General features: G+C 39.5%; 1 protein-coding gene across 1 annotated transcript in view; it reads left to right on the forward strand.

Moving 5' to 3' along the window:
- Window positions 1–735: 735 nt before the first annotated feature.
- Window positions 736–16,926, forward strand: part of gpc1b (glypican 1b) — a 104,345-nt gene continuing 88,154 nt past the window's right edge. The window contains exon 1 of the mRNA XM_048164676.1: window positions 736–1,283. Within this exon, the coding sequence (XP_048020633.1) occupies window positions 1,139–1,283 (145 nt within the window). The 5' untranslated portion in view covers window positions 736–1,138. The remainder of the gene's footprint in view (window positions 1,284–16,926) is intronic.

Here is a 16,926-nt window from a genome sequence, read left to right on the forward strand (position 1 = left end):
AGACACTTTCTTCAACTCATACTCGTTGGTATGGCTCACTGCCATTATAAAGCTTGGATGCATCAGGATATTTATTAATATATCCGACTGTGTTCCTCAGAAAGAAGAAAGCCATATAGGCCTACAGCTAGGATGACTTGGGGGTGAGTAAAGCTTGGGCTAATTTTCATTTTAAAGTGAACTAATCCTTTAAATATGTGCTTTTCCATTATTTTCCTCGATTTTCTATTTTTAAACCGCACATAACTGGAAAAGACCCGATTTGTCCTCGTGCTTATTTGGGGCGCATCAGAACAGATTAACATTTACACTACAGCTGCATTGAGGTCACGTGTTTTCGTCGTTGAAGTAGATGAATTTTAAAACCTCATTAGACCCCGTTTTCCTGTATTTAGTGTCATTCTGCTTCCAGGTGTAAGCGAGGACAGGATGCACACTTTGTTTTTTGCATGTTTTAAAAATAGTAGGACATATATTCAGTGTAGGCTACATTTCATTTTAATGTTATGTTGGAATCCTATAAGAAAATTCCCTTTAGGGTTGGTTCCAAAGTTTGATTCCAAACTGAATCCTATAAAGTTCTCATTGTATATCCCTTTGGACGACACAAAAATCCAGCATAATGACATGTCAAGTCAGCTCAAAACCAGAATTTCACTAAATTACGTAAGGAATCTCCTTAGAGATCCTTATCCTGTCCTACAGGAGAGCCTGTGGGGAAATGGAATCCCGTCTTCATTGGCCAACGGGTTGATTTGATGCAACATCCTGTAGAGGATCGCGGCGGCAGCGGCAGACGAACCCGATGCCCTGCAGTTGGTGCCTTCGCTCGCTCGCGCGCCCTCCCGCCCCGCTCCGCCTCGCCTCGCACTCGACCGAACCCGAGCGCACAGACGCGTCTCCGAACTGTGTGCTCCCGTGAGCTCATGTCATTCCTCCCTCTCCGCTCCGTCATCTCTCACACAGGACCGCGCTCTCCTTTTTAATTCAAGCTGTTGCCACTGAATAAGACACAGCGCGTGGGAGCGAACCGGTGCGCTTTTGGAAACGGGAGATTGATTTCGCTGTGGATGCGTTTATCCGCTGCTCTTCGCCATAGGATTTGATTCGCACATCACGCTTCTTTCTTCTGTCCAGGATGGGTTTTGTCGTGCTGGTGCTTCTGTGCGCTCTCACCGGGCTGGTGTTCGGGGACAGTAAACCCAAGACATGCTCGGACATCAGGCAGTTCTACAACAGCAAGGGGTTCAATCTGAACGGAGTCCCGCAAACAGAAATATCCGGTAGGTGAACCAGTCCTACTGTTATTCTAGATTTCAGCGTGAATGACAGTTGTGAATGAAGACACTGGGCACAAAGGCAAACTTTAATGCAAGTAGCTAGAGTGCGATTCAAATGTATTGTCATCAATATTTCAAGTTTCATTCATACACAACACAATGAATTCAAAGTGCAATAATACAGATTTTAAAATGGTGGCAAAGTATACAATTATTAACATGGTTTTATATATATATATATATATATATATATATATATATATATATATATATATATATATACATGTGAGTTTGACATTCCCACAGGTCTTTGGACTTTTTAATTTTCCATGACCCAGGATTCCATAACAATTTCCCAGACTGTTTCTTCTGCTGTCAGTCGGTTTGAGTGTGTGGCATGGTTACAGAGATTTACTGGTGATTATGAGCTTTCTGCAGTCGCTTCTGGTGTGTGTGTGTGTGTGTCAGGGTGGAGTATCATCTCATCCAAAGTTGCTCCATGAGGGTACAGTTTTCACTTTTGATTTTTGAGACACAAAGTAAGTTGAAAAGCTGAAACCTCACTGGGTGTGCTGTGTGGTAAAAGTGCTTTCACACACACAGAGAAGACCTTGATTTCTCTTTGTTTCATTGAATTTTTCTACCACCTTAGATACTGTGCTCAGCATTGCAGCCTGAATGTATTTTTACCCATCATCCTCTTGCACATGACGCACAAGCTGATCCCGGCCGGTATTCCCTAATGATCAGAAAGTGTTCTCCATTTAGAAGATTAATAGAGGTGAAAATCCGACGTTAGCGACTGTACATTAATGTGATGGAGATATTATCCTCATAAACACGCACAGCATGTCCAGACGCATTCAATCAGAGTGATGCATCGTTACCATCGCTTTAATCATGGTAACATCACCAGTGAGGGCTGTGTTTAGACAGCACGCTCTTACACGTCTAAGTGATGGTGATCAAGCCCCTATCCCTAACATCTCAACCAATGAGATTTAATTGAAAGTAATTGTTTAAGAGTCAAGAGTTTCCCCCAGGAGATGTTCTGCTATTATACTGCAGCTTTTTATTAAGCACTGATGTTTCTCTGGCTCTCCACTCAAAGAGCTGACATACTTGTCCTCCCATGCGTAAAACTGCAGGAATCTGATTTTGGTTTTTGTGAATATTAAAGTTGCATGACTGTTGTCAGCTGTCTGAACAGGAAATCTGGACACAAACTCGGATCTTCTTTAGCAGTTTCTGTGACATTAATGGATCCGCTCGTTCTCGCTCTTTTTCCATTCTTTCCTCTCCCGCTGCCAGTCGGTGATCGGCATTAACCTTAGATGGATGAATTTCGTTCAGGCTGTGACTTTAATTTTTGATAGGTAAAGTCTTAAAAGCTTCATTTGAATTTCTAAGGCTGGATTTGAACATTCAGCTGGATTGCATATCATCTTTCGCTCTGACTCATTTGAGATGAAATTGACACCAACCCTGTGAGAGCAACGTTTGGCCCTTGGTCATGTTTGTGAGTGTGTGTGTTTATATTTACTGTGTTTTATCTAGTAGAACACCACAAAGCTCATATAAAAGCAGCTGTCTTCTATCAGTCTCCATGCATTCTCAGAAGTGAGTAATGATATTCCCCTGGTGATCCGGAGAGGGGATCCCACCTCGGCGAACTGTGGCACACCCTGCTAATGGCCCAAACAAGCCGAGCGACCCACACCAGAGCTTGACTTTGACAATACACAACTATAATCTCTACCTGACCTCATTTCAAGAGTGATTCAGTGACATATCAGGTCAAGATGGCTCCTGTCAGTTCTTGTTAGGCTCATATCAGGAATCGTTTTAGGAAACCAAGCCAAGTTCAACTCACCTTTGTCACAGCGTACTTCTTATTTTCCTTTTTCTTGCTCTCACCCTCCTTGTTTAGTAGATGGAGTTACACCCAACATAAAGGCTGTCATCTTGTAAAATCTTTCAAATTGTTTTGATGCAGTTGAAAACAGTTAGGGAGCATATCATTGCCTAATATGCTCCAATCATAGATCACATTACTGGAATTGTACTTGCAAACACCCCTTATCAGATTAGCGTCTAGGTTTTTCAAAAACTGGACATTTTGGCGATTATAATATGTGATGACGAAAAAAAAAATGTATTGGTTGGAGGCGTGGCATTGTAGTCAGTGCAGTTGCTGACATATTGAGCCATGGTGCTCATGTGGCCTACCAAGGTTTAAGCCCAGCCTGCATAAAATGTGGGAAAAGTTGATAATTTATCAAAATGTATCATATATAATAAATTAATTATGCTAATCATGAAAATATATTTATATGTACATTTTATGTATAAATATAATCTATATAATGTATATTTTCTCTGTTGCTGGTCTTTATTATTATTATTATTATTATTATTATTAAATAATATTTTAATTTGTAATTTAGAATTGATCATTTTTATGCTGTATGAATATTTATTTATTTATTTATCTGCCATCTGACTGAGTTCCCCTTCTGAACTCAGTTCAGTTTCACTCAGATCTTTATTAGTATTATTATATAATTTTAATATATATATATATATAAATTTAGAATTTATCATTTTTTTTATATTTTTAGAAGTTCCCCTTCGGAACTCAGTTCAGTTTCACTCAGTTCTTTATTATTATTATTATTTTAACATATAATTAAAATATATATTATTATAATATTCTAATATATAATTTAAGAATTTATGTATTTTTTATATTGTATGAAAGTTTATTTATTTATTTGCCAACTGACCGAGTTCCCTTCAGTTCATTCAGTTCTTTTATTATTATTGTTACTATTTATAAGTTTTAATATTGTATAAAAACCAATATAATTTATTTATTTACTCACACAGGATGTCACCTGTAGCCTCTCAAACCACATTCACCGTGATGATGACGTGTAGCGCCCCCTAGCTGTGACTCTAGAGTCAGCAGTGGTCGTAAAGCAGCTGTCATTAGTCATGTTTAAGTCATGGACACAGGCGAGCATGAAAGCACTAATGAGGTCCCTAAGCCGTTTCGGGCCCACTGGATGATGGCCGCTAGTGCATCTGCTGGAGGCAAATGATGGTTGCTCGAAAGCAAAATGGCCAATAGTAACATCATAGACTGCAGAAGTTCTTTGTGGATGAATATTTCAATATTTAAGTTGCATGAGTACATTTGCTATAGGGCATGGTACAGAATTCCTCTTTTTATTCATGCTGTGTGAGTGTGTGTATGTATGTGTGTGCATACAGAATGCGTTGTATTTTGTATTGATTTGTTGTAAGTGTGTATTGATTTGCATGCATTGATTTTAGGGGTCACACAGCATGCTTTTACAATAAATTTGTGCACTTATCCTCCAAATCCATAGTAAGATGAATCGAGAATGGGGTATTCCTAGACTCACACACATACTCACAGACATAGAGTGAAGTGTTTATAGTGCTGATGCAGTAGATGTTGAAGGCATTAAGCCGTAATCTGCCCTCTGGAGCCTGAAACTCACCACATAGTGTTTGATGTCATGCAGAGCTGAGAAACTGCTCGGCACACTGCAGCAATGAAGGAGGAAGAGAAAACTGATATTGAGACTCTCATTCCAATCTGCCGCTTCTTCTGTGCTTTCTGTCTCTTAAAACAGAAAAAACAGATGGTTGGACTTTAGAAGTTTTAGTATTTTATTAAATTGTCCCTTGATGTTTTGTTCCCTTCCTGATGCTTTGCTGAAATGATTCTTATGGCTAGCAAGCATATGTTGTGTTTTGGATGCTGGTGTGCTGGATAGTTCATCCAAAAATTGAAAATGGTCATCATATACTTACTCTCATGTTGTTCATAACCTGCATGACATACATTTGGTCGCTCTTTTCCATGCACTTACAATTAATGTAGACTAAATCTTCAAAAAGGTTGCAAAACACCATAAAAGTAAAAAGGGTCCATGTGCAGTGTTGGGGAAAGTTACTTTTAAAAGTAATGCATTACAATATTGCATTACTCCCAAAAAAGTAACTAATTACTTAGTTACTTTTTATGGAAATTAATGCGTTACGTTACTTTTGCGTTACTTTTTCTCACCTGGGCTGAGGTCCATCGCAAAGTCATGTTGTTTTTGATGCGCATCAAGGAATTTATTTGGTAAAAGTGTTTCCATCGTAGTTTATATGCATGTTTTTGTATCGTGTAAAAATTTGTCCGACTCAGTTGAGCTCTTAAGTTTTTTTTATACGCATAAAAATAGGTGGATGGAAACATAGCTAATGAGTTCGAGAGGAGTTTGATTTATGAATGAATCATTCAGACCTGATTCATTGAAAAGATCCAACTAAAAAGAGTGATTCCCTTTTCATATGAGCAAAAACAGATGTTTTTAATTGAAGAAGGTCACATGTTTGGAATGATGAGGTGGAAGAAGGGTGGGTAAAAAATCTTTTAGGATAAACTACATTTTTTAACTATAGCTTAACCAGCTTTGGCCATCTTTAACAAGGCTGGACCAGTTTGAATTAGCATTGTCCACTTGTCTTTTCAGCAGAGCTGATCTCTTATCATGGATTTGTCTTGAGTGTAATTGTCCTTTTTTTGGCGGACCCTGAGTTTCTTGGTAATTGGTAAAACATAAAACTATGTGTCTATACAAGACCTTGGCCTCTCTCCCAGGATGCAATCCACAGCTGAATATGATACTTCTGAAATCAGATAACACCAGGACAGTACCGTGATGTAAATCTGCAGTCCAGAGTGAGGCTTATTGAATTATCTAGCCACTAAATATGACAAACTGACTCAGATTGTAATACATGCAGTGTAATGTAGTTCTCAGCCTTCCTGTGAGTGAAGGACTCGCAGCCCTCCCAGAGGAGAGAGAGACCAAGGTGACATTTAGACGAAGACATTTTTGATGGATTTGCTATTGTGTGACATCCTTTGAGGAGAGAGAGAGATAGAGAGAGAGAGGAAGGGTCACATTCTACTACCTGTATAAATACAAGACATAGACTGAATGACATGGCACATACTGATAAACTCAGACCAGCTGGTTTGGCACCAACAATCATGCCATGTTCAATGTCACTTAAGTCACCTAATCATACTTAAAGGGGTGGTTCACTGTTTTTTTTCTTGGCTTGATTGTGTTTATGGGGCACAGTTTAACATGTCTTAATGCTTTGTTTAAAAAAAAAAAAAAAAACGCTGTATTTTTAATATATTTTACCTTTATTCTACACCGCTGTTTCCATTGTCATTTTAACGGCTGGATTGACTTCTTGCTTCTATGATACCACTCCCTCCGAAATACGCAATGTGCTCAGATTGGTTAGCTGGCCCAGTGTATTTTGATTGCTGAAGCGTCCGGAAACACCACGCTCCTTACCATTAGTTGATACATGTGCTTCAGTGGAAATGTAAATAATGGCGTCCATATTATCAAATTGAGCCCGAATCAGACCCAGATAGCAGTAATGATGAAAAGGGTCAAGCAAAACCTCTGCAAGCACGATTTATTTCCGGTTGTATTTGTGTCCAAGTGTTTAGATATGCTGTCACTTGACTTGCTGTGATTTGAGTGACTTTGGCCAAATTGTGATGGCTAGAAGACTGGGTCAGAGCATCTCCAAAACTGAAGCTCTTGTGGGGTGTTCCTACAGTCTGCAGTGGTCAGTATATATCAAAAGTGGTCCAATCCAACAGACGAGCTACTGTAGCTCAAATTGCTCAAGAAGTTAATGCTGGTTCTGATAGAAAGGTGTCAGAATACACAGTGCATCACAGTTTGTTGTGTATGGGGCTGCATAGCCGCAGACCAGTCAGGGTGCCCATGCTGACCCCTGTCCACCGCTGAAAGCGCCAACGGTGGACTCGTGAACATCAGAACTGGACCACAGAGAAATGGAAGAAGGTGACCTGGTCTGATAAATCATATTTTCTTTGAAAAGGTGTGTGTGTGTGTGTGTGTGTGTGTCGCTTACCTGGGGAACACATGGCACCAGGATGCACTATGGGAAGAAGGCAAGCCGGTGGAGGCAATGTGATGCTTTGGCCAATGTTCTGCTGGGAAACCTTAGGTCCTGCCATCCATATGGATGTTACTTGACACGTACCACCTACCTAAGCATTGTTGCAGACCATGTACACCCTTTCAGGTAAATGGTATTCCCTGGTGGCTTTGGCCTCTTTCAGCAGGATAATGCACCCTGCTACAAAGCAAAAATGGTTCAGGAATGGTTTGAGGAGAACAACAACGAGTTTGAGGTGTTGACTTGACCTCCAAATTCCCCAGATCTCAATCCAATCGAGCATCTGCGGGATGTGCTGAACAAACAAGTCCGATCCATAGAGGCCCCACCTCGCAACTTACAGGACTTAAGGATCTGCTACTAACATCTTGGTGCCAGATACCACAGCACACCTTCAGGGGTCTAGTGGAGTCCATGCTCACAGGTCAGGGTTGTTTTGGCAGCAAAAGGGGGACCAACACAATATTAGGATGGTGGTCATAATGTTATGCCTGATCGGTGTAGTCTTGTTTCTTAATATAACATACTTAACTTAATTTAGTTGACTTTAATGTGTTTTTTTATACATATATATATAACTTTAGACACCTGTGCTGTGTAGCACTTGAATATTTTGACGGTTCGTTTCATCCCAATGAAGCTTAATTGGCCCTGACTCTGAGCAAGAGTCACACAGTGTTCTCTGGAAAGCAGTTTAATCTTTATAATCTTAACCACATTTTCAGTTAGCCTCGATGATTCATTGTAAATTCATTGCAAAGTACTAAAACTTTACACTGCAAGTATACACACATTGATCTGTTCAGACAAGGTGTTTGGCTGGTTAGCCTGGCTTTGTTAGCCCCTGCTGGTAGATGCTGTGACTACACCTACACTTTGCTTTTTTAATTAAAAGGGAGTACTTCCATTCCTACAGCTGCCATATTGAGCCTCGCAGATTCGCCTATCCATTTTTCAATTAGCGGTCCATTACCTCCTCTTCGAAGCCTGTTTACACCTCAAAGAGAAAGAAATCAAAAACAAATACACATTTTATGTATGTGTATGTTTGTGTTTATGTATTTGAGATGAAACAGGCTGGCATATGGCTCATTTCATATTGTTTATGGAGGAAGTTAGCTAGACGGCTAATGTTACAGCAGTTACGTTATGAAACTGTGATGTGGATGACATTTGGCTGAGAACCTAAATTCAATCTATAACTCCTGATTGCTGTAAATTTTTGAGTTATGACTTAGAATAACACAGCACAACCAACACATGGGGTTCCTGTAATGACTTTCTGACAGAACAGCAAGTGTACCAGAGCTTGTGGATTCTTAGAAATTGTCAAGTCTTGTTTTAATTTTAGCATGCCTTAGTCTCTGGCCTGACACTCCTAACAGCAGCCTAACTTTAACCTCTGGAGACTAAGCGCAAAGCTTCTCCAGATTTAACGGACAAATTAAAAGAGTCATTGCGTGCTCTACAATCAGAAGGAAGTACAGCGAGAGCATTCTGGGGGATTTGGAAGAGCAGTGTAGTGTCAAATGTGAAACTCAATGGAGCTTCCTGTTAAAGCTGGGCCGAACTCCACTTTGGATATTCACAACAGCGAGCTTGCAGTGGGGAGAACGTGTTTGGTTTGGCTGGACTCGCAGCAGCTGTAGGGAGGTGTGGGAAAAGGAGAGAGATTTCACCCCATTCATTATGGGAACATCTGACGTAATAATGATCGCTAATGGCGCTTATGAGAAACATTCAGCTTGTACAGCGACCTCATAAAAATCACCTGCAGGTGGAAGCTGGAAAATGACACTTCACAAAACTTTCTCACAGAAAAATGAAAATTCTGTCATCGTTTACTCACTTTCATATCGTTCCAAACCTGTATGACTCTTGTTTGGAACAAAAAATAAGATATTTTGGAGAATGTTTTAGCTGTTGTTGGCCATAAAATGAAAGTCAACATATAGACTGCCATGCCATATTTTGAATGGTTTTTCCATCTGTCATTGTGGTGTCATTTTCTTTAGATTTATTGATTTTTGGATTAAAATCAGAATGCATTTAAATGTGATAAACAAATAGTACAATTTATTCATTTATTTAAATCAGAATACATTTACATGCAGTGCAACAAATACTAGCAGTGTATTGATTTACTTATATACACATACAAACAAAAGAAACTCTAGGTGGTTGCTCAACTCTTCCAATGTAAGTGGGCAGTTCTTGAACAGAAAAAGCTGCAAAGTGGACCAGACTTTGTCTCAAGTCTTGTTACACAACATTGTGTGGGCTGGTTTTCATTATCAGTCTGCAGAAGGAACCAGTGAGAAATAGAGAGATTGTGTGTATCTGTTAAATCCAGCTGACAAATTGGTTACTTAACCCAGAAAACAAAATGTTTTGCAGTTCATAATTTCGTAATGCCATAGTTGTGTAGTTTCCTTCTCCTTTGGCTCAAATATTAATTTATTATGACTCTAATGAGAATTTCCGTTGTGCTTCAGAAGATGAAGTGTCTTTGAACAAACAGTGCGCTAATTGCAGGCTTTGTCCTCCCTGAGGCAAACGAGGGTTAAGTGCCGCGTTGACGGCTACGGTGGAGATGGAGAGGGATTTTCATGACTCTAGTTCTTGGGTCAGAGTTACTTGGGAATGAAACAAAGGTCACGTTAACTGAATATTTTTCCATCATTGACTGGTTTCTTTTTTAGCAGTGACGGAAAAATCTAAAGGCCGTCCGTCATTTTGAGAAATCACACTGAAGCAGAAAGTATACTTTATTTTTCTACGTGTACACGCACAGTCGAACGCATAGCCTTGGAAAGTATACTGCATTTGACTCATTCGCATACACAGGCGTTCAACGCATGCGCAGTTTAGAGCAATCTCTCGCCACGAGTAACATCCCATGTAAATATCTCTGTATTCTTTCATGCTAGAGTTGATAAATGAGGGTAATTTCTAACCTCTTCGCACAATCTCTCGTCTATATAGGCCTCCATTTTCGCTGTAGCTTGCATGCGTTCCGCTCTATTCTGTTTATGCAGTTTTTCTTCGACTACCCTGTGAAGCCCCCACATCATGGTTGCCAAAAACTAATTACTGCAAAAAAAATTAAATGTGCTTCTATGGTTACCCTACTAAAATCCAGTGGAGCGTGTACAGTACACACAAACCCTTCTGATGGTGAAATTGGGTAGTTTTTTTAGTCTTTTAAAAATAGAGATATGCTATTTACACTAAGCAGATTAAGCAGTATTCTCTGCTCTCAAATGCTGGGGGCGTGTCCGCTGTCGGCGCTGAAACCACACCCACTCGCGAGAGCTGCCGTCTTAACTGACTTGTCTAATGAGTCCAACATACTAATGCATAGAAACAAAAGAATCACGTTAGAAGGTTGCAAAATTTAGTTACTGTGGACTACCTACGAATTATAACATAAGCACGTACTGCCGACTGTTGTTGAGTCGACAGATGTCGGCGCTGCGAGATAGGAGGATAAAGGCCAGGATGGGAGAGACTCTGTCTGGCCCCATATCATCAGTTGTCGGTGGGACGGGAGGATGAAGGCCGAGGCGGGAGATAGTCTGTTCAGCCCCATTCACCAGTAACAGCGGATTATCAGTGAATCCCATTTGTCTCTGATGAAAGTTTGTAAAACTATCCAGTGTAAAATGATCACTGCAGAGACAAAAGTAATCCACCCTTTCTTCATATTATCGTTTTTAGGAAATTTAAATAAGGAGCCTGAGCTGTTTTGTATATTATCGCAACCAGTTAATATGCATTTGCGTGACGAAGGCATTACTAGCTAGCAAAATGTAGGCTGTATGACTAACAGTAATGACACTCGAGATTGAGCGGGCGAGCCGCTGTAGCGTTAGAGGCAGCGCTATGCTCGGTGCGTCATCGACAGTTATAGTTTTTGGGGCGGGGTCATGCTCGGGGGCTCCAGTGCGTCATCAAACCCCCATTTTAGCTCCGCCCAAAAAATCCTGAACACAGAATTGGTGAAAAACTGTTTAACGCTCTAACTTTACAATTCAGTACTACATAGTTCACAGTCTTTGTAATGTGTTTCAGCAATACATTTGTAACATTTATAATGTGTTTAGAAACAATTCTCAGAATTGACTTTACAGGGACTTGAGTGACCCAACCAGATATTGGTGGGTGGAGCTAGTGTACTGTAAATAGAGTTTGCCAACAAGGGACGCTATTTGCACTTAGTTTAAATAGACACTCCAATTTATTTTTTTCACGTATTTTTACATATTGTATTTTGTAATATATTGTGTTGTCATTTTTGCCCGTTCATGCACAAAAGCTATTAAAAGTCTTATTATCATTAAAATATGAAAATTGATATGACAGGTAATAGATTATGACAGAATTTTTATGACCCTGTCTGTCAAAATGAAGTCCAAACGACCTCTGGAATGAACCTTCAATCTTTGTGTTGGCAGTCCAGATCTTTACCATTGAAACCACTGAAATGTGCAGGAGACATGAGATTGATGAAGCACATACTGTGGTTTTATGTCCCTGTTCATTTTCTTTATGGAAAATATTATTTCGTCCTTTTTTTTTGACAAAACTTTTCTTGACTGTCTTTTTTGTGAAATTCACCTTTGACCTTTGCAGGAGACCTGTAATTTATTGAGGCTTCACAGTACTAGAATACTATTTGGCATAAATATAAAACTATATTTACCACAGTCATTTTTCGTAAAGATGCTGCAATAAATGATGCATTCTGCCAAAAAGTCTCTGAAGAACCAATAAGAGCAGCAACATTCTGCACACATGACATCAGTACAGGTACAGTACTAAAGCAGGACAGATGCTGTCATCATCTTCATTTGTAATTTCTGCACTGCGCAGGGAATTTCATCACAAATGTTCAAATGCCGTCAGTTTTTTGCATCGTCTTTTAGAGACAGACCCTCGAGAGAGGGGAGTGAGATATATTTTGTTCTCTGAGTTTGATGAGATTGATGTATTTTTAGATGTGCTAAAAGCTCTGGGCGATCCATTTATTTCTCTGATTCTCTGGAGAAACGGCTAACATTAAGATAACAGCACAAAAAGAAGTATAAACTGTCATCTCATGCAGCAGACTGTGTTTAATTAGAGACAAAGCTGGCGTGGAAATTCTCTCTTGTTTTCTCGTTTGCTATTTTTATTTCTCTCTTTCTCTATTTCTGTTCCTCTGAGCCAAAGTTGTTCATAAATAATACAGATAATCCAGCTTTGTTTTGATGTATATAGTTCATGCTCAGTTGAGTTTGTGTGTGTGCGTGTGTGTGTGTGTGCGAGTGTGTGTAGGTGTGTGTGTACGTGTGTACACAGGCCACAGAGTGTGTTGGACACTTAAGTCACACTTAAAAATGCATAAATGTCTTTGCATTATAAAACAGAGTATCAAACCAAATGCCATTCATTTAGATAGCACACATTGTTTTTCAAGCAAAACCTTTCTTACAAATAAGTTAAAAAATAGATAAACTGTTTAAAATAATGTTCATACTTTTAATGTGATAAACCAAATACTTAATGTGGCCTCTGTGTTAGCACAGCTCTGTCTTTTTAAATCCCATGTTAAGTGAAATGACCCTGCTGGAGGGTAATGGCCCACTGGCTCTAAACTCTTTCCATCTCTGTCTGCTGATTTATATAATATGCATGTTTCCAGTATGATGTCAGAATGAAGTGGTTTCCAGTGGAGGTAGTGCAGCGTGTCACCAGAGTTGACTAGTGGTTTTGTTCATTGGGCATATCAGGAACAGCTTTCCCCACTGAGACTGACTGAATCTATCTATCTATCTATCTATCTATCTATCTATCTATCTATCTATCTATCTATCTATCTATCTATCTATCTATCTATCTATCTATCTATCTATCTATCTATCTATATAAATGGGACTACATATGTCATGTGGATGTTGAAATATGGATATTAGTTGACAGTAGCAGTTGTAGCTGATTAGGTTGCTCTCAGAGTTTTATGGCAGATGTAGCTGGTCAGTGTGAACCGAGCTTCTCTTAAATTAGTCCAGCATATAGAGGGAATCTGTTTTTCTGGCTATCACCAGACCAAGCTCAATTTAAAATTGAACATTGGTCTGGGGAGTCTGCTATGTATATTTTACTGCACAAGAGGTGTGATCAACGAGCATTATTCACGCAATTGGATAGCCCTTCAACCAATCAGATCCGGGTGACGTACTTAGCAGAGCGATGCAAAAACTCCAGACAGGTTTAGTTAGCATTGATCAGCGGTTTGCAGAAGCAGCAATGGCATCGAGCGATTTTTGCAGGTTGTGCAAAAAAAATATGAAAGTGAGTGGTATTTACACCCTCTCGAGTGATTCGTTTGCTAAACTAAAGAAGTCATTCAGCATCGTCGAGAAGTTAAAAGGAATTGGATTGACGGTCGTGCTTGCCGTCGCTTCTCTATCGTCATCGTGTTGTACCCGCCAATAGCGAGCAAGGTGGATAAGCCAGTCTGTGATTGGTTCCCGCAAAAGTGTAACAGAAGCAGTAGAAATGAATGTACGGGTTTCCAGACTGAGTTGCCGGGCGAAATCAAATCGTCGGCAGATCAGGCTGGGTTTACCCAGTCTAGGAATCTGTCTCTTTGGCTGTGAAAGGAGGTGTTCTCCTCTGTGACCCAACCACATGGCATCACTCAACAAAATTGAATCACAAATCCACACGGGAGGAAAGAAAGGAGGGAGATGGATGGGATGGGAGAGAAAGACAGTAAGAAAGAGAGCAATGCTGACACATCAGTTTTATCAATGGTTCTCCTTAAAGTCATTACAGTACATTACATCTCACCACGACACAAGTCCATCTCTTTGTTGCTTTGTATAGAAATAGAGAGCTGATTTACAGTGTATTAGAAAACCAATCCCTGTTCTTTCAGCCTTGTGTTTGAACTTCAAATTTATCTGTAAATAGGTTTTCCATCCACTATAAGTAAGAATACACCTTGATAGGATGGAGGCATACCGTTAAAAATCTGAATGGTGCTGCCAACATGCTCTTCAATTTCCACATCTTAGATGGGTCTAAGTGGCAATTAAGTTGTCAGCAGTTTAATAGAATTTGGATAATGGAAGTAGAAATAATATTTCACTAAAGAGAGATTAATTTTTAACAATTAAACATAAACACCTTTAAATCCATCAGACTAGACCAGCTGGGCCAGTGAAAACCAACTCATTGGCCAGATAAGACCTGCAAACCACTTACACTCTAAGAAGAGTCTGTAAGAAATAGGGTACAATATACTGTGTTATTGTGTTATGAAGGAATTTTCAGTATTGGTTTTGTCGGTTCTCTGTGTTCTGCCGCTGTTGGTGTTTGTTGCCGTTGGTCATGTTCAGTTGCGTTTGTTGGGTCTTGTAAGTGACATACTTTAATCTGGTGATTGCCCTTCTTACAGTGACAGGCGAAGACGTCCTGTGCTTCTCTCTCTCTTGTGTAAATGAGTCAGTCCAGCTGTTGGGAATCATAGTAATTAGCATTGTTACATAAGCAAAGTGATTTCTGACTGTTGTTGATTTTGTCTGACGTCAGGCATGACCTATTTTGTTTATGCTGGCTGGGTAGCAGGGTGTTGTGTTTGTAGATGAGAAAAGGAGGGAAAAGGACAAGGTGAAGTGAAATGAGAGAGTAGTGATATCACATACTTGCTCTTTCCACCTCTGATATTGACCTGACTGCACACAGTATGTGTGCCTGGTGCACACTGTATGGTTCTGGTTCAAAATGATCACTCTTTGGCCCTATTAAGATGCGTTTTGATCGACTTAACACTGAAAATTCAACAATATTACTGATTTGCCTGCTTTGACACCATTGTATGAGAACTGAACTCAGCTGGATGATGACATCACTGTTTTCTCCAGAGCTGCTGTATAGATAAATGAACTAAACTAATAACTAATGATTTTTACAATGGAAATGAATCAATATTGACCTTACTAAACAAACTTTGTTACATTATTTTCCTGCTATCACTGTAAGTGCTGCTTTGAAACAATCTGCATTGTAAAAAGCGCTATATGAATGAAGGTGACTTGACTTGAGACACATTTCTGTTTATACCTAGTGCTTTAATCTGTCTCTTTTGTCCACTTTCAACCACATCTGTCCTGATTTCTTCAAGGGGAAGGTCAATGGGTGGGTAAATCTATAAGCTTTTTACAATGCAGATTGTGTCAAAGCAGCTTTACATTGATAACTGGTACATAATTTTGGCTGCACAGCAGCTCTTAAAGAATAGTGTCAATGCAGGCAGATCAAAGCACTGTTGACTAAATGTCAAGAATACTGTTGAATATCAAATGTCAAGTCAAATGTCAAGTGTCCCCAACTAAGCAAGCCAAAGGCGACAGCGGCAAGGAACCCAAACTCCATCAGGTGACATCAGGTGGCAAACAAGTGGCAAATATGTGTTAAAATGGAGAAAAAAAAAACCTTGGGAGAAACCAGGCTTAGTCGGGGGGCCAGTCCTCCTCTGGCGAACAGTGCTTTGTTACGAATCAGGTTGCTATCATAAGTCTGATAGGATCGCAACAATCAAAGTAGTGGACAAAATAAGCTTGAGCAATTTACATATGAACGTGACTGGAGACGACGGAAAAACATACGGAGAGCATCAGCTTACATACGGACAGCCTCAAGACCACACCAAACGCTGTGAGTGTGTTAGAAATCAGGAATGGTGAGAGAACATTGTGCTTTGTATGTTTTTCGTCTTCAGACCAAACTTGGGTCTTGAGCCGAAAAGTTTAAATCCCGTCTGGCTTGCTTCCCGTAATGTTTACGCATTAGGTCAGTATGTGGAGAATAAGCGGTCTTTTGTGGCTGTTCGAACACATTTGACCACATGAGCGTCTGCAATACGAAAGTAATCCAGTTGAATGCGTTTTCGACTACCTCTGGAAGTGGTCGAACGTGGACAAGCTCAAAACGTTTTAGACCCTGTTTACACCTGTATTTAGAGTCATACACTTGTGATCCGATTGACCAAAACGCATCTTAATACCAGGTGGAAACAGGGCCTTAGTGTGACTTGCTCACAGATGGCCAATGAGTCATTGTTAACAATCATGGCATCTGAAAAGGTTGGCGTCCTGCAGTGACTGCTAATATAATATTTATTTATGTAAGATTTTTTAAAATTAAAATAATGTGTATATATGTGTATTAAAATATTCAATAAATATATTAATATTATATATTGTTATCACAACATTTTTTATTTTGTCCAATCAACTTAAATAATTAACCCTTAAATGCATACCTCGGGTCTTTAGTGACCCGGGACTTCATTCACTACCCTCCTCCTCATTCATTTTTTAAAGTTAGACATCAACCTTCTTGGTATTCCTCAATCAATTCATTATAAAGAATATAACAAGAAAAAAATCATAAAATTATAAAAGAATGCCTATTTTTGTATTCATTTTTTGTAAAAATTGTATAGGGTCGCAGACATAGACTGTAAAAAAATATGGACGTAGCGTCCGTGACGTCACCCATAGAGTTCTGAACAGCAGTTTTGAAGCGTAAATGAGGCCGCGGCCATCTTAGC

This window comes from Megalobrama amblycephala, linkage group LG17 (genome assembly GCF_018812025.1).
Source record: "Megalobrama amblycephala isolate DHTTF-2021 linkage group LG17, ASM1881202v1, whole genome shotgun sequence".
Lineage (NCBI taxonomy): Eukaryota > Metazoa > Chordata > Actinopteri > Cypriniformes > Xenocyprididae > Megalobrama > Megalobrama amblycephala.